General features: G+C 48.3%; 1 protein-coding gene across 1 annotated transcript; it reads left to right on the forward strand.

Annotated features, from left to right (window-relative positions):
- The first annotated feature begins 619 nt into the window (after positions 1-619).
- LOC119375344 (uncharacterized) lies at positions 620-21,888 on the forward strand. The gene is made up of 4 exons (XM_037645522.2): positions 620-713; positions 16,533-16,729; positions 19,855-20,139; positions 21,799-21,888. The coding sequence occupies exons 1-3, from the start codon at positions 620-622 to the stop codon at positions 20,119-20,121; spliced, it is 558 nt and encodes a 185-aa protein (XP_037501450.1). The 3' UTR covers positions 20,122-20,139; positions 21,799-21,888.
- The last annotated feature ends 1,054 nt before the right edge of the window (positions 21,889-22,942 follow it).

A 22,942-nucleotide genomic window follows, 5' to 3' on the forward strand; every position in this document is an offset into this window, starting at 1 on the left:
CACATGCGTAAGGTCCAGTCGAATCGGGCTCGCGGGTTTTGTTTTTGGCCGCTTGAGGAAGCAGGTGATGTTCGTGTGTCCGTTAAAAATGGAAAAAGAGCAATATCGGTCGGTGATTCAATTTTTGTTTTTGGAAGGGAAATCGTGAAGCGAAATCAAAGAGCAACTGGATGCCGTCTATGGTGAGTCTTCTCCTTCGATGGCAACCGTAAAAATTGGTTCGATGAGTTTAAACATGGTCGCACGTTGGTTTTTGATGAGCCTCGCCCAGGGGCCCCGCAAACGTCTACCACGGCCGATAACGTGGCAAAAAATCCACGACCTCGTATTGGCAGGAACCGTCCGACTGAAGGTGCGCGAGATAGCTGAGACAGTAGGCATCTCAAAAGACCGCGTGGGTCATATCCTGCATGAAATTTTTGGGCTATGAGAAAGCTGTCGGCGCGATGGGTGCCGCATTTGCTCACTCCGGACAACAAGCGCGTCCGTGAGACCACTTCAGAGCAAGTGGTTTGAAGCTGTTTAAGCATAATGCGAAGGAAGTTCTTGCGTCGTTTTGTGAGCGTCGACGAAACATGGATCCACTGGTACTCACCAGAGACAAAGAACAGTCGAAACAATGGACTGCACACGGAAACCTGCCTCCGAAGAAGGCGAAGACTGTCGCATTGGCCGGAAAGGTGATGGGCCACCATTTTTCTGGGATTCTCAAGGTGGGATCTTCGTCAACTACCTTGAGAAGGGCAAAAACGGTGACAGGACCCTACTACGCTGAATTACTGGGCTGATTCGACCGCCGAACTGCGAAAAAAAACGGCGAGATTTGGTGAAGAAAAAGGTGCTCTTCCACCATGACAGTGCGCCAGCTCACACCTGCGCCGTCGCCATGGCTAAGTTGGTTGAACTAGGCTTCGAAATGGTGCCCCATCCAGCGTATTTTCCAGATTTGGCCCCGAGTGATTTCTTCTTGTTTCCCAACTTGAAAAAATCACTCGCCGGACAAAAATTTGAGTCGAATGAAGGAGTTATCGCCGCCACAGAAGCCTACTTTGCAGCTCAGGAGAAAACGTATTTTTCTGACGGGATCAAGAAGTTGGAGGATCGCTGGATCAAGTGTATAGAGTTGAAAGGGGACTATGTTGAGAAATAAATCGACACCATTCCAAAATTTTTGTTTTTCTTTTGAAGGCTAAGTACTTATCGGACCGCCCGTATATATATATATATATATATATATATATATATATATATATATATATATATATATATATATATATATATATATACGGGACATGACGGCGACTGGAAAAACCAGCCGAAAGTGCCCATATAATTTCTATCGCAATAAAATTTTCGTTAAAACAGAACAATATGAAAGTGTTGGGAGTTATTGATTCTCTAAATGGCAATGCTTTACACCAGCCGTTAAGTATAGTGTAAGTCACTGCAATGTTAACTTATGGCGAATTTCATTGAAAGGACTGGAGTAGGGGCGTCGTGCAGTGAGGAGTGGGGGGCAGAGCACTGAGAGCATGGGCCACTGTATCTGCCATTGGAATGCGGCACGCATATGGAGAGCAGGTGAGAGGGTAACAAGTGAGGAGGAATATACCATGCGGTCAAAACATTCGACGCTCCGGCATTCTCTCAGGGACAGCAGCAAAATAAGGCTAACATCTGTCGGTCGCATGTGCGCCATTAACCTCATTTGCAATTACGTACGTTTGTCTAACGACGTATCCGGCAAAGATATTGCTGCGTTGCTTCGTAGTCGTCATCGTCGCTACTCGTATAAATAATGCGGCGTCAAACTACGCATGGTTGCTGCCATTGCCGCCGCGCTCGCTGGCTCACATTGGCTGGCTGAAGCAAAATGAAAGCGAATAAGCAGAATGTGATGCTTAAAAGTTACGTGACTATCTTCGTACTCTGCCTACTCCGCCTTTCAGGCGAGAGCACTTCAAAGTGATTCTGACTGCTCTCGGCGCAGCAGAAGTGCTCTAGCTCTTCCACTGGATGGCAGTGCTCCTACTCCTGTTCGACCGCTGAAACACGCCGGCTCTAAAGAGAGCACTTTCAGCGTGCTTTTGAGTACACCTGTTCTCCCATTGCAATTCGCCATTAGTGTACCTCTCGTTAGGTTCTGCGTGGTCAGGTTTCGTTACAAGCGTGGTTATCACGTATACTGCTCCGGTAACCCGTAAAAACGTAAGCGGTAAGAAGTCTGCGGACAAAGTAAAATTTTCAGTTGTCACAACAAGTTACCTTAAAAGGGACACTAAAGAAAAGAACGATATTTTTTTTTCATATTAATAAACTACTCTTTCACAATACCAATATTGCCACCCTTGTTGCGAGAAGACTCTCTCTTGGTAAGCAAGAAAGTACGCAAAAAGAAAATGCGGGTGGCGACGCCATCTTGGAATTCTTTCACCAAACACTGTGACGTCATAGATTTTGACTAGGATCTACATAGTTCCCAATCAGTAAAATTCCTAATCAGTCTATGGACCCCCGAGAAGACATTGTCCTCTGAGGGGGTCGTAGACTTAACATATCAAGTTCCAGGAAATTTAGTTGCGCCAGTGTCGCCAAATACGATACTTTGAAATCCGTGACGTCACGCGCAGAGATTTCGGCGCGAAATTTAAAAATGAAGCTTTCACTGATTTTCACCTCTATTAGGAAGCCTATGATGGTGAAATTAGCGATATTAGAGTTCTCAGAGTATAATTTATCGATCTAAACCGATTCATTGTTTGACTTTATTGTCCCTTTAAAAGACAGCGCATTGGCCGAGAACAGTGTGTTTTAGCGAGTTACGGAAATACGGTACGCAAATACGGTAACGCAGTACGGTACCGCTCCTCCTTTCCCGGTCGTTGAGCGGCCAAAGCACAACCAGCGGGAAAGGAGGAACGCTACTGTACTGCCTTACCGCATTTGCGTACCGCATTTCCGTAACTTGCTAAAAGACTCTAGTATTTTTTCGGTTGCACTGCTGTAGCTTCACCTGCAGTGCACGCAGGCTCTGACCTGGCGATCACTCGTGGGATCGATACCTTATGCATGCACTGTCCTGTATATTTTTGGCTCATTTATAGTTGCTTCGTTCTATCAGCTCCCGCGGTAGTTCCGGCTCGGCCGGGTTGTGTTCTAGACTCTGTCCGCCTGCTTTAATTGCTTCCCAGCGTCGTCCAGAGCAAGCAGAGCCTTGGCGAGATGAATGGGGCCGCTTGCCTGCCTCGTCGTCGTCTCTGTTACTTTGTTGCAAGCACCCTGGTCGACCGATGGGATGTGCCTTCCAGTCCGCACTCGTGACTTGTTTACCCATCGTCGCTTTATAAGCCACTTCGAGGAAGTGCGTTTGAATATTCTCGCACAAATTGGTAACCGATAAGACGGTTCAGTGACGTCTGCAGTGCTGTGGTAATGACAACGTCTTCTTCAATTTCGGTATCGTGGAAACGCAGCAACGTTTCCACGACGTGCACCGTACACGAGATGCAGAAGGTATGACGTTCATTAGGACCTTGGCAGTCTCTCGCGAAGCGTCGCATTGTAAAACGTATTCGTGATTCATCTTACGATTCAAGTGCTAACACCAGTGTGTCGGAACGGAACGAAAACCAAAAACGAAAAACGAAAAAAAGAACGATATTTTTGACCGGAACGAAAACGTAACCGAAACTTTATTTATTACTTCGTTCCGGAGTGAAACCCAAATTTTTTCAATCGTTTTTCGGTTCACGAGAAAACTTGGCCATCTGGAACAGTTGAGGTCATGCAACGAGAGCAATTATGCATATCTCAGGGTACGGTATTAGCGCGTACCTCAGGCAGGAATTCCAAAGCAATATGTTGAAATTGTGCGAAAATCGAAAAATGTGTCAACCAGAGATGTTTATATTAAAGCAAATGGACTTTTGCGTGCCTAATAATAATATCTGGGGTTTAACGTCCCAAAACTACGATATGATTATGAGGGACGCCGTAGTGAAGGGCTCCGAAAATTTCGACCACCTCGGGTTCTTTAACGTGCACCTGGATCTAAGTACATGGGCCTCAAACATTTTCGCCTCCATCGAAAATGCAGCCACCGCGGCCGGGATTCGATCCCGCGACCTTCGGGTCAGCAGTCGAGCGCCATAGCCACTAGACCACCGTGGCGGGGCCTTTTGCGCGGCTGTCACGCAGGCCAGCATGGGCAGGGCATTGTTGGCGCTGAAGTTTGTTACAGCGAAAGCTGTTATGAGATCACAACAGCTGATTTTGACGCCATAGTTGTCCGCCGCCGCCGGTTTCCGTGACCGTTATCGCGTGATATAAGAAAAAAATTAAATGAGAAACAAATTTCTAGGGTCGGATGGGATTTAACCCCCGCCCTCTGCGTGGCAGTCGAGTATTCCACCACAGTGCTACGCTGGCGCGTGTAACTCCTTCGCAAAAAATCTCTATACAGATGTGATGTCGGGCAAGGAATCGTGTTAACATATGTAATATAGCGTGGCAAAAGAGTACAGTAACAACCTGGCGTCACACAATGCAAATTGCGCAACGAGTCGGTCGTTGAATGCTTCCAACCCGTTACAAAAGTCTCAGCCATAATTCTGCATCGTCATCAGTCATAGCACAAAGTGCACGTAAAGCCTCACAGATGTGTAGCATGTACAACGATTCTTCGAAGAATGAGGAGAAATGGCATAGTGGGTGCTTCGCCACTTCATAAAAATTACGATGATTTAGGGCATAGTGGGTACCTTGCATGTGTACTTGTATTGGTTTCCCCAAGGGAGTCTACAACGGGTTCCAGAAAGGCCGCTTTTCGAGCTTTCGCTGTGACTGCTGCGTGTTCCGCGCAGGCCTGGCGTTTTTTTTATCAGAACAGCGGTCTCGCACAGCAGAGTACACTCAATGACGCGCTGCTTCTGAGATCGTGCTCACTCCCTTGGCAAAAGCATCGAGCCGGCTAAAAAATTCGTAATTGACTTTTGAGAAAATAAATACTACAGGGGCGTATACCGTAGGGGGGGGGGGGGGGTTCAACACCCCTCCCCGTAAATTTCCAATTTTGCTTGCGCATATATACACGCACACACATACAAACGCACGCACGAACATACATAAAGTATGGTTTAACCCCCCCCCCCCCTCCCCCGAAAAAATTTCTGGCTACGCCCCTGAAATACTATGACTTTTAAGGGTATACTGGTTTGTGCTAGTTGGTAGGAATTCGTGGTACAGTAACCTCCACTCCTCTGAAGAACGTGGGATGAACGTGTTTTACCCCTGTCCCACTTTCTTAAGAGGATGGCAAGTAAGTATATCACAAATGCAATGTTTGTTAACTTCGAACTTTTGCATACAAAAAAAAAACTTTACGAACCGTTACGGAACATTCTTTTTTTCGTTCCGGAACAGAAACGGAACGCAACTCCTTTGCGGTGGAACGAAACTAAAACCGAAACGAAAAATATTTCGTTCCGACACCCTCACTAACACGGTCGGCGGCACGAGGGCGGGGGTTATAGACAACCCCCCCCCCTCCCGCCCCACACACACACATGAGTCCGACTTAAAGGGACACTAAAGGCAAATAACAATTTATGTCAGAGTGAAAGCCCAATGTATGACAACTTCTAAAACGGCAATATTATCAACAGCAGTGCCCTACTTACCGAGAAATTAAGCTAAATGTATCACATGATGAGCGCCACGAGTGGGACATTTTCGAAGTGATCCCGATGACGTATGGAAGTCGGCCTACAATAAATCACTAGTAATCAAACTAGCAGCAGTAGAAAAAGAACATTCCGAGCATCAAAAGACGTAATAAAATGCTGTTTGTTCGTTTCTGCTTGATTCATGGAAAACAAAACCTCCGTGGCGTTGCCATGGGGAACGGCACGCGTGGTTCAAAGGTTCCGTTTTCGCCGAACTGCGCCTCGCCCGTCTCAGTGGTAGTTTCGGGATCGCGTACTGCCGTGCGTGTTTTGCGCGCTCGTGAAAGTCGCTCTGACAGAAAGTTCGACAAAATGCCGCATGCGTGTGATATTGCCGGATGCCCGAATGGTGCACAACGCCAGTGCTGCAGCAAGGAAACCGGTGTGTCTTGTCACTGGGTGCCGCGGAATGAACCCTTACGCTCGAAGTGGCTTAGTGTCATGCAATTGCGCCAATGTGCTAAACAGTCAAAACCTCTGCGTACTGAGGATTACGAGACCAACCGCAACTTGGTGAAGGCTTTGAATGTGCCCATCCGAGCAAGTCTTTGCCGCAGCGCCGTTGTTGCTGCTGTGGGTCCCGCTACTTCCGCTCGGCTGCTACTAGTGTCGGCGGCCGCGCAGTAAAAGCGGGCAACGTTGGGCACGGCAGCAGTGACGTATGAAAGTCGTATTTTCAGGCGGGAGATTTGAAGCGCGCTAACGCGATGCGGACCACTAAAAACGTGGTTTTATTTCAAAATAAGCACTTCCTTGGCACAAAAGCAGCACTACGAGGTTTCTGGACCGCTATTTCAACAATCAACGTCGACTTAATATTTGCCTTTAGTGTCCCTTTAACCTCCCCCGACCCCTTACTGCTCCATTGTCCTTCTCCTCATGGTGTGTTCAGCGTGTACCTTCAAGGGTTCTGTTGACGTTATCATTGCGATTGCGCGGGTGACTTGAGATAATTTCCTTGACTTTGAAAAATGTATTGCATTCACTCAACCGAAGGAGTGCAAACCGCATGCTCAATGGCTCTGCGTTCAACAATTCCACTGAAGGAGGTTCAGGCGAAGAGAAGATGCGACTTAGCCTTTCGCGGGTTGGAAGTGGGGCCCCTTTTCTTTCCTTGAGCCGTTGACAAGTGATCTTGTCGATATTTCACCTCCCCGCCTCCCCCTTACGGAAATCGTGGCTGCGCTACTGCTGTCTTCAAGTGCCGCGTTTCAAATGACTGTACCATAACGGATAAACTGAAAGAAAGAAAAGCAAAAAAAAAAAAACATTCAGAGGGGATGGCATATCCGCGTACTGGCGCTGAGTTTCCCACGCAATATAAACAAAGGGAGTCGGAGTTTGGATGTCAGTTTTGTTCTGTACTGTAATCAACTTTTCCCCTCTCAGTTTGACGAATCTGGAATTCCGCATAAAAACTCCAGTTAGTCTTACCGGTTTAAAGTTTTAGAGGTGCGCTAAGTGAACGTGAAGAACTCCACAGCTCAATCAGTCAGCTTGACATCCTTCTTCGCCGGATGAGTGACCGTGTGCGGGCAGCGGGAGAAGAAGATGAAGACATAATCCTCAGCTGGGTGTACGCGAGGACGCGGAAGGTAATTTGCCGCTCGAGTGGACACTCGCCCCGCCTCGTCCATCACCTTCTCATTTCAGCCTCAATTTATTGTATCTACGTTTTTGCTGCCCTCTTTCTCTTCCCGCGACGCGTTCGTGACAAGACCCATTCCCGCGGGCGCGAACTACAATTACATCCGCGTCGCTTTCTTGGTGGTCGCTCGGAGCTGGCGTTCCCGGACTTGTCCGTAGATCAATTGAGCGGTAATAAGTGTGAAATGTCTTGGCTACCTGGCAGTTAGTACAGGTTTTTAGCTTGTCCGTGTACTTTTTCACGTTACCGAAATACCGGATTGCGTTTGCCGCGTTACCGCAACGCACGTTTTAGCAAAGTTTTAGCTCCCCGTACTTAAACGTTTGCGTACATACGCGAACTTGTACGTTTGTATACGTTTTGCGCAAACCACCAAACGACGGTGATAACTGAATTTAAGCTAATTTAATTTAAATAAATTACAATTACCGCTGTGACAAAATCGTAATAGAGGGTTTTAGCGTCTACGGTATTCCTGTGAACGCAAAGGGGTGTGCGGATTACCGGGTTACCGGACGGTGGTATCGACATCTTGTGACACTTCGCTCAACCACAGTTGTAGGCACGTTTATTTTCACGGTGTTTTCGAGGAAAAAAAGTATTAAAAAGGCAACTCATTCAGAATTATGCCGCTTCAAGGAACTTACATTGGCAGAGAAGTGCGCATGTCCGTTGCTATGACGACGCTCGTACGAGGAGGCTCAGCTTCAAGGCCAAATGCATGCACAAGAACGTTTTGTGGATTTGTACCGGGAGCCATCGCTCTAAACCAAGTTCCTTTTGCTCCCGCGCAACGGCGCCGTCAGTTGGAACCAGCGCAGAATTGTTCGCGTCATGTATTGCATTCCTGAGCAATTACGCCGGCCTTCGTGACAGTGTCATCAGAGGATGCAGGATTGCAGCAAACGCAAGAGCGGCAATGCGGGAAAGTCAACTTAAGGGGACGTGCGAATCGAACGGTACCGCAAGTAATTCCATTCTAACTGCTCAACCATGGCGCTCGGTAATTGGCTACATTTCTCAAAAATATTTCGAACGGGAAAATTTTTGCATCCACGAGGGAGAGTTGAATTCTTTCATTAGAAAACAAATTAGGTGGAACGGGAAGTAAACTTTCGTCGTGAACATTCCTTATTATTGCATCTCGGTATGTTACGCTGAAGCGTGTTACCCTTGGGTTGCCGAAACTAAGTTAGTTAAAACCACACGCACGCACGCACGCACGCACGCACGCACGCACGCACACACGCACGCACGCACGCACGCACACACACACACACACCACACACACACACACACACACACACACACACACACACACACACACACACACACACACACACACACACACACACACACACACACACACACACACACACACACACACACACACACACTGACACATACGTATTACATACATGCCAGATGTTCTGCGAAGAATTCCATGAGAACATAGAGAGAAGGTGTGTGAGGAAAACTAAATGATCAAAAGAGAATATTCAGATGCGGCCATCATCACCATCAGCCTGAGCGCGCTCACTGCAGGGCAAAGGCCTCTCCCATGTACCGCCAATAAAGCAGGTCCTGTGCTTGCTGCGACCACGTTATACCCGCAAACTTCTTAATCTCATGTGCCCACCTAACTTTCTGTCTCTCCCTCATCCACTCTGCTCTCTTCTTGTCCTTTAAAGGGGTGGTGCCACCAAATTTGTGGCTTGCGCGTTCTTTGCTGTAAGCGTTTCCTATAGCTCCAGGAAGCATGATGCAAGCGCCAAGATTCATGTATTCTCGCTAAATAATTTAATATCGCCTTTTGATGTGGACAACTTTCGGTTTCGGTTTCTGGGCGCCGTGGTTGTGCAGTGACGTAGAAGTGTAGGAGGCGTGGTCACGTGACCACACAAGGCTGTGACGCGCTTAGCCAGGAAGCTATCGAAACTCGGCGAGTGATGTAGCAACCGATGCTTTGCCAGTACTATAATGAACTAGAATATATTCTAATTCACTACAGCCAGTACGTACGTTGCGGAAGTGGCGGAGGTCCGGTGGTCACCCACGTTACTACAGCGGATTTGGTGTGACGTCATTACAACTTTCGTTGCCCATCCTACAGATCTACGTCATTGTTGGCGCGCTAGCGATTGGTTTCGATCGGGAGAATGGGCATTTAGGTACACTTTGGAAGTTAACTAAAATATATTCTAAACGTTTGCTGTGTCCGACCCTTCGTGTGGAGTGTACTTGCATACAGAGGAAACCCACAACAGGCTTGTTATAGCCTCGAAATTTGATGGCACCACCCCTTTAAGGTTACACCTATTATTTTCTTTCCATTGCTCGCGGTGTGGTCCTCAGTTTTGGTTGAACCCTCTTTGTAAGACTCCAGGTTTCGGGTCCGTAAGTAAGTACCGGTAAGATGCAGCTGTTATATAGACCTAGTGCGCCGCAGTTTTGAATGAACAAGTGGCGCCGCTCGCCGCGCGGCGCCCTACTAGTCAGTCGTGGCTGAGAGCGGGTGCGTACGGGCGGAACAATAGTAGCTCGAAGGGACGAAGCAAATTTGCGGTCAAACAGGAGTGGAACTATGTATCGTTGCGTGTATGGCACTGTCATAAGAGCTGTAGAAACGCTGCCGGCAAGCTGCCAAAAGATAAAGTTCTATGGATTTGCATAAAGCGCTCACGAGAACGAGCGATGAGAGCGTTCGATAAGGGTGGTGCGACGTGCGAAATAAACAGACGCTCTTCATTCTTTAGCCAGGGATGCAACAGCTGCGCCAATTGCGCCATTTTGATACAATTTCGTTTTTCTGCGCCTAGCTGCGCCAAAACCGCGATATTTCTCGAAATTGCGCCACGCTGCGCCAAAACGCCCCCGGTAACCGCAAAATTTTTCGGTTGCGCTAGTTTTAGCCTCGTTTTAACGCAGAACGAAGCCCGTATTGGCGACCTAATGTTGGGAGAGGCACCAGAGGCACCTTCATCCAATCCAATTCGATCCAATGGCGCTTGACTCAAACAAGACGTTAATCTGTTCCGGTGTGTTAGCTGGTGGGCCGATGGGCCTAAATGAAGTTTTTACTGCTGGTTCAAACGCTGCTTTACAGGGTCATTCAGCATGAGCAGAGGTGAGCGCCAATTTAATGTGGAAGCACCGCATAAAGAAAGTTAACTGACAAACGAGCCGTTTGACACGTGCTGCAAATCTTAGTGGGGATGTCGTTATTGTTTGGTGGAGTCCGGTTCAACGCTGGCTTTGTTCAAATAGCAGTACTCACGTGCACGAATTCGCAGGTTGTATACCGTAAAGTCTTTTTAAATCTACTGACGAGTAAAATGTTGTTTAGAGAAGTACTACACGCGAAAACCCTACCGCCTTAGCCGAACGAGTTCATCAAGGTACTTGCGCATATTTGTTCGTCGTGGTCATAAGCTCTGCCTTTTCTTAGCCCCAATGGAGGCCCTCGGCAGCTTGCGAGACATCGAACTCGCATATGCAGTGCCCACTTCTTAGACCAAGAGATAAGCTCGATAGTCCGGCGCTCTGCCCATATGTTCCGACACTTTTTCTTGCTTACTATGGGAAATGCGATGGCGTGACCCTGCGACGAAGCGCAATATATCTTCGTATCTATAGAACGGGACGCCGCAATGGCCAGAGCTAGGCGCATCATGCATCTGTGAAGGATGTGCGTTCGCACTTGTTGACAAACATAGCCAAGGCGGCGGCGTGCTTGCACCATTCTCGGCACCCAGCCTTGCATATGCAGCTGGCTCCCACAGTGTATAATTGGTTCGATAACTGGGGAAAATGTGTAGAAAACGGAACGAGTGAACGTGAAAAGCGAGAGGAACTGAACGAAATTACTTTTATCTTACTTTTACTTTTATCTAACATAATTACTTTTATCTCGAACACCAACTATCAACAGACGCCTGTTGAATAAGAGAGGGGATGCAAAAATCAAAGGAATCTCTTCGCGTAACAGATGAAAAGAATGCTTTTAATTGAATGTAAATAATACAAGATCTTGATTAAACTTTGATAACCTAGCTGAAGGCGGATCGTAGTCGATGCTCTTCATCTGAGCAACACACTTGCCAACGACGTCGAAGGGCCCCTTTGCAGACAGTTTCCGCCATAACGCCGTAAACGTGGTTGCCGGCGTAAAGGTCATTGCCGTGAAGAAGACTGCTTTTTTTTTTAAATATCGTTCTACGTGTTCAGTACCGCAGAATTGACACAATAACGCGCGCTGCTTGTTCCGGAATGTCAGTGCTCTGCTTTCATAGAGTGGAGTTGCAGCGGCAGGAAAGAGCGCCCGCAACATGTCACGACGGGATCACGCGTGCGGCCGCTACTAGCGGCGCTGATTGTCGAAGCGCAGCAGCGCCACCATACCAGCTGTCAAGGCCTATACCTTCCTCTTGAGTGACAGTGGTAAACTGCCATTCATGATTTGAGAATGCCTGCCGAATGTGCTCCATGCCATCCTTATTCTTCTAGTTGCTTCAGTCTCATGGTTTGGCTCCGCGGTTACTACCTGTCCTTAGTAGACGTACTCCCTTACAACTTCCAGTGTCTCGCAAAGCGCTGTTCTCTGCCAAGATTGTTCCACATTACTTTAGTTTTGTGCATATTAATTTTCAGACCTATATCGTTCTGCTTTCCTTGTCCAATTCAGTAATTATGAGTTGCAATTCATCCCCGGAGTTACTCATTAATACAATGTCATCAGCGAATCGCAGGTTACTAAGGTACTCTCCGTTAACTAAGGTACTCTCCAATCTAGGGCCCTGAAAACCCCCTGTAAGCACGCGATGAATAGCATTGGAGAGATAGTGTCTCCCGGCCTTACACTCTTCTTTATTGTAATTTTGCCGCTTTTAAATGCGAAGCATTTCTTAGCGAACCTCTATCTACGTATCTATCTATCAGCCGCCTACGTCTGGGATGCCAAAATTGGCATGCCAGGGGATCAGTGTATGACGAACACGATTCACTGGTCATGACACGAATAACGCAAAACGCCTGTCGCGTACGTCATAAAACCCTTTCCATCAGTCACGTGTGGCACATACCCGCATACCGCAGTTCATGTTATGAGGATATGTGCCACAGGTGACCGTGAACATACACATTGAAACGCAAGGCAAGTCAGGGAGATGAGCTGGAAGACGCTCACTCGTCCACGTGTGCCGCCAGAATGACGCAGTGTTCTCTTCATTTCTTATGAAGCTGGGAGATGGCCTCATGCTGACCGAGTAGACGTCAGATTGATTGAGAGCCGCTTTGTGACACGCGAAGAAGCCGGCGCTAAGTTCCCTGACGGCATACTGCTATACAATAGTAATGCGAACGTCGACCGCTGAAACGCACGTTGCCTGGACGCTGCGGACAACGTGTTATGTCATCCCGCATGCGATAACATAACCGCCTATGAGAACGAGCAGGTACACAGGGATGCCCTGACTAAGGTGGTCAAGATGAACGCAAGCTACACGGGTGGCCTGCCTGCCTCAATTTGCCTGAGCATCGGCAAGCCGTACATGATCACGGCCAACATCGACGAAAGCGACGGCCTCGTTAATGGAAACATGGGCACCTTGTGGTACATCTAGCGTGACGAACACGGCAACCTCGTGCGACTGTAGCTTGAATTTTCAATGTTCACGGTAGGCGTTGTCGTCACAGTGAGAACGAAGCACATCACTACCGCACACCCCTCAGTGCAATTGAAGTGGGTGCCCGTTTTAATGCGAACGACCACAATGACGATATACGTCAGAAAAATCACACCATATCCACGGGGTGAATGATGATGAGTGGGGCGAAGCGGAACTCGCGCTGCAGCACCGCGATGGCATTGGCGCGAGCGTGGTCCTTCTTGATGGAAGATATTGTGACTAGATGGTTTGAGAACCGCAATCTGTCGCACACACCGCAACTATGGCCGAAACTGTTATCAAGGAACTCCCGCTGGAAGCGCGCGTCGGCGCCTTCGGGCAGAGTCCGCCTGATGCGTTTTGCAGCCACTCCACGTGCTCGCACAGCCTCGGGCTCTGCCTGCCGGTACGCGCGCTTTCTCACCGCTTCACGATCCTTCACATTTTGAAGATCCGATTCGCGCCGCAGCCGTGCAGCTTGTCGAGCAGCTTCGGCCTCGCGGGCTCAAACGGCGGGGTCTTATCGCCGCAGCCGCGCAGCTTGTCGAGCAGCTTCGGCCTCGCGGGCTCGAACGGCGGGGTCTTCTCGCCGCAGCCGTGCAGCTTGTCGAGCAGCTTCGGCCTCGCGGGCTCGAACGGCGGGGTCTTATCGCCGCAGCCGTGCAGCTTGTCGAGCAGCTTCGGCCTCGCGGGCTCGAACGGCGGGGTCTTCTCGCCGCAGCCGTGCAGCTTGTCGAGCAGCTTCGGCCTCGCGGGCTTGAACGGCGGAATTTGCTTCGCGGCGTTGACGTGCAGCTTCGGCATCGCGGGCTCTCACCTCACGATTCTGTCTGCGAGCGCGCGCTACCGCCGCCTTCCGTGCCCTCCGTTCCGCAGCCTTGTCTTCCATCTGGCGACTCCGAGCTAAAGAGAAGCGTGCCAAGAGGGAGCCTCATGGCGTGTTACTTCTGAAATGTTGTCTTCGGGTGTCGTTGAAATACGAGACGTAGTAAAGAAGAAAGAATGCCACACAGGCGAATACGCACGAGAGTCTCACTCGTCAACGTCGTCTTCTTCTACTGCATACCAGAACGCGCGCTTCTCATGAACTAGAGGTGGCTACTACAACGCTACAAACAAACGGAGGATGGACAGACCCACGGCATAAGGAGCTTCGCCCCTAAAATATCTCGTGTAAGAGGACACAGTTTCCCCTTGCGCAAGCAATCGCCATAACTATATATAAGTCACGAAGGGCCACATACGCCCAGGTTGTCTACGGATACGATAAGCGCCAACCACTGAAGTTGTTGTACGTAGCACTTTCCAGGGCTACAAGCCTCGACGACCTGTACCTCACCAACGCAAAAGGTGTCTTCAGGTTCCGATATGTCTCCGGCTCAATCGACAGTCAGTCTGTCGACGACATTATCCGGCTAGCAAAAAGGCCTCTAGACATTGTCTTGGACTGGGCTACCACCTTCATTCGATGCCACAATCACAGCAATCACCTCACGCTCGCCGCTCTCAACGTACAGTCTGTGCTAGAGCACTGCACGGGCCGGATTTTACGGCCCGGGCCCGGCCCGGGCCCGCTTTATGAAGCCCGAGCCCAGGCCGGGCCCGCCGAAAAACGCTTCGGATGGCCCGGCCCGGCCCGCGGGCCGGGCCGGCCCCGGGCTTTCGGGCCGGCCCGGGCCCGTGCAGTGCTCTAGTCTGTGCACGCGCACGTGCACGACCTCGAAAAAGACGCTCTCCTCACAGAAACTGGCGTGTTAGCACTTTCTGAAACCTAGAGCGAAGAGCCCACTGTGTCGTCCACAGCAAGCGGCTTCATTGCAGGTGCGGAGCCGTGGGCACATGTAAGAACACGGTGATGTGCAACTTCAACGTAGGCTGCATCCCACTTCGCCGGCCGCCAGACACAGAACACACACAGACAAGCAGTGGAAACGGCGAGGTCTGCGTTGCGCACATCAATCACAATAACAAAGACATTCCGCTCGCCGCCATCTGCCTGACAACTCTCAAGAACCCCTTTCCACACATGCACAAGGTTTCGTGAAACGTGCGTGCGTTCTCTATCATAACGGACAAGTATAAGCACTACATATCAGCTTACCGCGTCTGGTGTTGTTAATACCCATGTTGCTGTTGGCATCGTTGCGCAACTGTAAACAACTGGTTAATAACACATGTGCGACTCTTCAACATATGTGTGTGCATATACCGTTTGCACATATCTTTAGCGTCATTTCGTAACGTTTCGCTCAACGTAAAAAATTACGCCACAGTCACCTTCCCGCCGCATGCTTCGCATAACATGGATTCCCACGGTAAGTGGTATGTGCCGAATTTTTCTTTATAGGGGTCTATTGTGGCTGTGGAGCCGCTGTAGATTTCTTCCAGCATTTCTATATATGTTTCATCGACGCCCTGATTCCGCAGTGCCTGCATGCAGTGGACGTCCACAAATCATGAGGTCATTCTGTGCTGCCACTTAGCTGCACCTGTCCATGAAAAAAAAAAAATAAAGCAGCGTACAAACGAGCTCACTTTACCTACCACCTTTGTGGCTTCATTTTCCTTTCGCGTAAGTAACATGTTACCGTGACATTAACACACTTAGTGGTTTGAGAGAATACTTTACCACATTAAACTGCCTTGGCCATCTGACCTCTTGAAGTTATATGAGCATTCATAGGTATTTATTGCTTGGACCCATCATAGTCATGCAAATTACCAACTTCAATTAGGCTTACAAATACTTATTAACAGTGCAGGAACAGCCAACATGCGATAAGTGCCATGAATCATTAACAGTAAGACGCATTTTAATTGTGTGTCCGCATGTCGAAACACATAGACAAAAACACTTCCGCGTTTTGTACAATATACGCATACCATCTCACCCGATGTTAATTTTAGGGGATGATGCTCTGGTGCCTGATTGACGTGATCTGTTTTTTTAGGTGGAACATATTTTTTCAGTAAGCTTTACGCATTGTAGCGCATGCCGCATTTACCACACTAGTACAATTCGATTACCCTGTGGCTGGCGCAGAAAAGCCTTAGTCACTCCCGACACATACACGTCAGCGCAATTATTAAGGCGAATGCCTGTAATGTCTCATACTCGCGGTGTCCGTCCGTCCGTCCGTGCCCTGGCATGGTGCCAGCTGTGGCCTCTCCCCCTCACACTCTCAGCAATCACGTGATGGCGCAACGGCGCTTTGCAACAGTGGCGCGTTGCGCAACAGTTGCGCAACGCGGCGGCGGCGTCCAGCGGCGGAGTCGAATGGCCACAGGCTTTTGCCGAACACACTTTAAACTTACAAAGCGTCCTTCAATTTTTTGCTGATTTATTTTCTTACTTCTCTCCTATCTCCAGCATAGGGTAGTGAACCGGACAGGTTTCTGGTCAACCTCGCCGCCTTCTCCCTTTTGTTTTCTTCGTTCTTTCCTCCTGTTAAACTCAGTTGAACTAACAACGCTTTCCACGTTTTTCTCCCGCAGGAGGTCGGCTCTGCTCGTTCTCGCCGTGCGTGGAACAAGTGCAGCGCACGTGTGAGGCGCTGCGTGCCCGTGGCTTCGTGGACGTGGTCACGTTAGAGTGTCTCGAGCGGCCTTACGAGGTGAAGCAAGTGGTCATGGCCGACATCCGGGACACGTGCAGGGCGCCATCCGGAGGACAGGCACCGAAGAAAGGAGAGGTACGTGCGCATGCATGTCGTTCGTGTTGGTTACTTTGGTCGAATACAACTTGAGAAGTCCGCGTCCATTGCTCTTCAAAGGCAGATGCACACAAACCTCCACCAATGGGCGCACACTACAGACTGACGTCACAAGCGGGGCGGCCGGTGACCCCGCCTTCGCAGAACATTGTCGAGTGCATGAGCGGGTCTATTTCTTTAGTCGCGGAAGCGATCGGGTGCTGCGCTTCGGTCATCGGGGCGGGGACTCTCCGGACTTCTTAAGTTGTATAAAATGATATGTTACGGTTGAAGTGTTATAAGGAACCACTTGAAGATGTGATTGATTTAAATTTGATGAATAAGCTAGCGTCCTTCTGGAAGGGCAGATAGGTGTGCTACGACTGTAAGCAGATTTTTGGTAGTACCGCACAAGGCAAGAAAGTAAAAGACAAGTACGGCGCAAGTTTGAGCTTCTTGCACTTTCTAAACACTGCATCATTCATTTTTGTAGCGCCTATTCTAGCCTATTTTATACTACGGCAATTCTGAGGTGGCGCCGAGAAACGGTACACTTGTAGCTGTGAGGGTGTGCAGCTCTGTTCCTGTAATAATATTCTTTGAACCACCCCAGGCTGGAATAATTTTGCGAGAGGTGCTGTGCTGAATGAATGCCAAGCTTGGTCTATCGCTCGGGCTCCGTGTTTTCGGAGTTTATTTTTGTTGAAATTTTGAGGGTGTTTTTCGGTGTGTATCATTTTATTTGAACTTTGGCTTTTTTTGAAGCTTATTTTTTGTAGATGCCAAATTCTCTGAAACTTGGAGTCTAATTTTTCGCTATCCTCAATACTCCAATATCTTACATGAAGTAATATCCGAACAGGAAAACATGAAAACACACGAAGCGTATTTTGGATATGTCTGGAAGGTGTGAAGGCACAAATACATGTGCACACAAACACAAATACTTGAATGCGAATCATCTACGTTTGTGCGTATTGCAACCTTAAAGCTTATCCGTAGTAGAAGCAAGGACGCAAGGTCCGTACATTCCATGTCTGGCGTGCCACGGTCAGTGCCGCCAGGGGACCGCACATGCATATCAAGATGTCTCGCGCCCCTGCCGGCCGGGAGCCTTACTATAGTATATTTTATGCGCCTTAAGTACGTTGACACCTATCGCCCCGTGCGCGACAAGCCGTTTGTTAAATGTGCGGTATGGATGCGGTCTACGAGACACCCTTGACATAAGGTAAAGCTAATATCGGCCAAACCGGTCGGTGTATCAATGACCGCTTAGAACATGACATTTCGATAAAGAACGGAACATACGGTTGCAAAATGGTTCTGCGGAATCCCACAAGGTGTCGGAAGGGTTTAGAATGGGGAATTGATGACCACTCGCTTGTAGCACAAAGCCACAGGGAAATCCTTACAATTTTAACGGTCGTATTGGCAGTTGAAATCCGAGTTTATCGGATAAATCCGAATTGTCAAAGATTTTACCGGCGAGTTTTTAATCGGATTTTTTCGGACTTATCCGAAAACACGGAGCCCTATCTATCCCTAGTGTTACTGAAGCGCACTTGCCTTATTCAGGATACCGACATGGCACGGAAAAAGTATCAGTTGCATCGTTGATGCACACAGAAACCCCTCTTTGGATATGTGCATCCAGGCACTGCAAGCTACGTCTGCGTGACACAGGGCTGTGTATCACAAAGCGCTTTACAGTGTACGCCATGGAAAACTTGGTGTCATGCTCGGTGTTTACAAATAACGCACCACCCTCTCTAAAGAATTCTTGCGCCTGTTTGGGTAAACATAAACAGATAGAGCGAAAATGAGAAGGGGAAAGATGTGTAGTTCAAGCAGGTGGCGATGTCCAGTTGAACTACCTTGCCTGGGTAGCGAGGAAATGTGGAATCGAAAAAAAAAGTCGGTTCCGCCACAAGGGCGAAGCAACGAATGCAATAGCAACAAATTGGTATTTTATGCGAAGCAAGGCTAGCACCTAATTCCTTTGCGACCCGATCTGACATTACGAAACTAAGGGAATACGGCCGCTCCAGCGAGCGAAGTGGTTTTCATGGTGTGATTGCTTCAACGCGAAGTAAGCGGTGAGCGCTCAGCACGTGCAGAAGTACGCATTTCCTCGCGGAGACGCGCAGCCCCCCGTCCCCCCGCCCTCCTCCGGCTGCTATCGCCATGCGCATTTCGCGAGACAAAAGACAGCCGGGGTGTTTCTTCTCTGCTTGAGGAGCGATTTACGGCAGCTCTCGCGTGCGGGGTGATGTTATCGCATGCGTTGTTCGCGCGATGGAGATGACCGGCTCCATGCGTCTGTGTTTCAGCCGCGTTCGTCTGTAGCGCTCGCGAGCTTTCACTGGCACGTAGAACATACGACGTGCGGGGCGATGTTATGGAGTTTGAATTTATACTAAATGTGACGGCGGCGCCAAAATCCCGCCGAGAGTTTCCATATAATCGCCATCACAATAAAAAACAAAACAAAGAAGAAGAAGGAGCTAGTTAACGCTCCACTCAAGCCGGACTACAGTAGGTTCCCGAGCCAGGTGGTCCTCGAAAACAGCATTAGTGCACGAAGAACCTTCTCCGCCAGTGGTAGTTGGGTCCATTCTGCAAGAATTCTCGTTTATGGAAATAAAACCCAGTCGATATAGTCTAATCTGTACAGAGGTGCGCTGGATGTCGTATCGAGGCCAAGTGTAGACCAGATTTTCAATAATATCGGTTCGTCGCTCATTCCAAAACAGAGGTAATAGGCGTTTCTAAGTGCCACCCGAAAGCAGGGGCAGTAGAAGTGAAAGAGAGAAGAGCTTGGAAAAGAGAGGTCACCTTCTCAAAATGACTATCCACACCACCGAGCACCAGGCCGGTCTCTACTCGTTAGAAAAACTGTTGCATGCCTGATGGCGCAGAGAATCGAACCCATTGCCTCCCGTATTGAAGGCTGTGCGACATGACAACGGTTGTGGTTGTTGGCTTGCCTTTATAAGAGTAGATGCACAAGTAGCTCACCCATTCTACAGTAGCAGTGGTATGAGTGAACATCTCTCATTATAATAGTGATGCTAGTGCATGCTGAAACACCTCATTTAAACGTCACGTCTGTTAACTTCCAGCATGCGACAGCCGAGGTACTCCAAACTACGGAGGGAGATGCGATGGCTGTTGTGGAGGAGCCGTCCGAATCACCAGATGCACCCGAAGCTGGAGCTGAAGGCGAAGCCAAAGCTACCGGCGAAACAAGAAGAGGCAAGAAGCGTCGTGGCCACCCAGAAGACCTGGCTACTGCGGCCCAGGGCTTCAGCTTCCAGGCGGCCATACCTTCCTTGCAGATTCCCGGCCACACGGGATACCTGACCTTTGCGACGCTGCTGGCGTCCTAGCGAGTGTCTACACTTCAGGTGGGAAAGTGCAGGATGCTTATGTCCCTTTAAATATAGCCTCGTAATTATTGGTGAGAAAATGCAGGGTGCTTTTGTTTTTGCTTACGTAACTTTTAAGATTTACACATGGCATATGTGGCATGGTTGTACTTTCTAAACTGGGGTACTCTATTTGGAAGCGTATCTCCAAGGGCCAGATGGTACATGCGACGAAAACAACGCGAAAATGGGAGGCAGTTCTTAGCGGGATAAGTGAGAATGAATAATTCAGTCACTAGCGAAATTTTCTTGATTAGTATTTGAACTAAATGCATGCATGGTGGTATGTATGGCCGTTTATGAACTGTAGCCTGTTGTTTCTGAAGTTATCTGCACTTTTCAAGCATCTGGATGTTACCACTTTATCCTGCTTCCGAACCATTGGTGTTCTACTCTGGTTTTTACTGGGGACCTAGGAGGCTCAGGTATATACGTGACACGTGAGGCGTGGCAGCGATGTCGTTTATTCGACGCGCAGTTGTATCTGGTGGCGCTCATAGCTACCGATCTTTGAGATCGGTAGCTTTTGCAAAGAGGAGACTATGGCCAAAATGCGAAATTGGACGGCACCTATTTTCCCATTGATTGCGCTGTTATGTCACGTCCGTTGGTGTTCCGATATTACGAATCAGGCACACAGTAAACCACTTTACACCCTTAAGGGGGTCTTGCCGTGTCTATAACTAACACCCTTACACCCTAGGAAAAGGGTGTTTTCACGTATCAAAACACCCGTACCAGAGGGTGTTTCCAATGGCCTAAACACCCTTATCACTGAAAAATGTGAAAAAAAATCTAGCAGTCAGGGAACATGCAATTTTAGATGACATCAGCATAGAAGGTGTACGCACGCGCCACACTGCACACACAACAGAGCGTATTGTGAAATACCACATGGACGGAGCGGTCGTGCTACACAGCCTTACACTGACCACCTGGTATATATAGCCATAGTATCTTAAGCCGCCGTTCAGTGCCGGCGGAGATATTTATGTCCCGTATAAATCAACATTAAACATTAAGAGAATATGCGTAAATTTATGGTACGCTTGTAGATAGCCCTAAAAGAGACATATCTTTTAATCTAAACTCGCCGAAGATCCAACGACATTTTAATCAGCGAGTCCCAGTTATCATCTGGCACGCTGTGGTATGGGCCATGGGTGTTTCGATAACACATAACACCCTTAACTCCTAAAGAGTGTTTAGTTGGAGCATTACCCCTTAAAGGCTATTTTGCGGAAGGAAAACACCCTTACACCTTAATTTTTGCAAATTTTGGTTAGGCAAAAGGGTGTTTTGCTCGCTTGAAACCCCCTTAAGGGTGCAAAGTGGTTTACAGTCAGGTGATCCATGTGAAGTCTAGAACTTACGGAAGAAACGCGGAAATGGCCTTATTCATGTCTGCAGCGTTTTTGTTTTTCTGAGAAAACTTGTGGAGAAATAAAGAGATTTATTTTAATTAATTTATTTATTTCAAGATACTGCAGGCCAACATTTTTGGCTCATGCGGGAGGGCCGATACAATGGTAGAACAAAAGATTGAACAAAAGGTGTTAGTGTGGTGCCTGCATGCTGTGGTGTCGGAATTCAGCGACTTCCGGTGACGTTTATTCTTTCGTTTTTTTTTTTTTTCAGATTACGGAGCTGGAACAAGCATCCACACATCATAATAAAACATAAGACACCTGCTTAATTATGGCTTTTTTATTTCTTGCTGCATTTATTAGAGGCTCGACTAAGAGATGCATTGAACACATGTGCCCATTTCGTCCCACAACAATCGTCTGGCGTGTTTCCTTGCGAGTGCTTGCTTAAAAACTCTGAGAAGTCAGCACTTTACTATCAGGAATGCTATGTTACACGGATAGCGCGCCCGCCATTCTTGACCTGAAAGTGCCGAGCGCGTGGTGTTCAAGCAAGGAAAGACACGTCAGGTTGATGACCACTGTTAATGTCGATGGTTATGCGTCATCACATGCTGACCGCATGGGGTGCCTCCCGAAAAAAAAATCCTTGAGACCAGTCTCATCTGTGTAGCTCATGAACATACGAAGAAAATTAAAAATATATGGGATGAAGACAGTGATGTGGGGTCCGGCTCTGGGCAGCTAGCGGAAGGTCCGCGGGCAGCATCTGTCCCACGGGCCGCGTGTTTGAGACCTCTGGTCATGACCTATGATAAGATATTTGCCAATGTGTCGATGTATTCTAGGAGATATAGAAGGTGTCGCATAGGATATAATAATTGTAGTATCCTCTGTACTTTCCCCAATCCCTATACTTTCCTTGGGTTTCTTCTCTGTTAGTTCTAATTAATAATTGTAGTATCTTGCATCTGTGCTTAAAACGTATAGAAACATAAGGCGTTTTGCTAATTTGCTAAACATTTCCTATGATGAAACTCGACCTTACAAACGCGACAAGCGTCCTGTCAGCCTACAAAGAAGTGGCGATCGCGAGTGGCCAACATTGCGTTGGTTAACAAGAATGATAGTCAAAAGCCTGTGTACAGCGGTTATCAAGAAATTACTTCGACATTTTCGCTAACGAGAAGTACCATACATGACCGTTTGTGTTGAAACAATGCACGACTAATCCTTGCAAGTGCCACGCACGTTCTCAAACAAGTCCCCCGCTGGGAAAGCAACGTGATGAATATGCCATACCTAATCTTATAGCTTCCATGCACTTTAAAGCGATCGAGCCTCCAAGTACGAATCTTGGGGCACCGACGCGTCATTAAAATGATCGTGAGCGTTGCCATAGGTGGTATCTGCAA

Source organism: Rhipicephalus sanguineus, chromosome 11 (genome assembly GCF_013339695.2).
Source record: "Rhipicephalus sanguineus isolate Rsan-2018 chromosome 11, BIME_Rsan_1.4, whole genome shotgun sequence".
Classification (NCBI taxonomy): domain Eukaryota; kingdom Metazoa; phylum Arthropoda; class Arachnida; order Ixodida; family Ixodidae; genus Rhipicephalus; species Rhipicephalus sanguineus.

Bases quoted from the DNA above. Each gene is read 5' to 3' on its own strand.
- LOC119375344 (XM_037645522.2), top strand. From the start codon at position 620: ATGGACTGCACACGGAAACCTGCCTCCGAAGAAGGCGAAGACTGTCGC. The intron at 714-16,532 runs GTGGGATCTTCG...TTTCTCCCGCAG, and splicing joins ATTTTTCTGGGATTCTCAAG to GAGGTCGGCTCTGCTCGTTC. The intron at 16,730-19,854 runs GTACGTGCGCAT...GTTAACTTCCAG, and splicing joins AGGCACCGAAGAAAGGAGAG to CATGCGACAGCCGAGGTACT.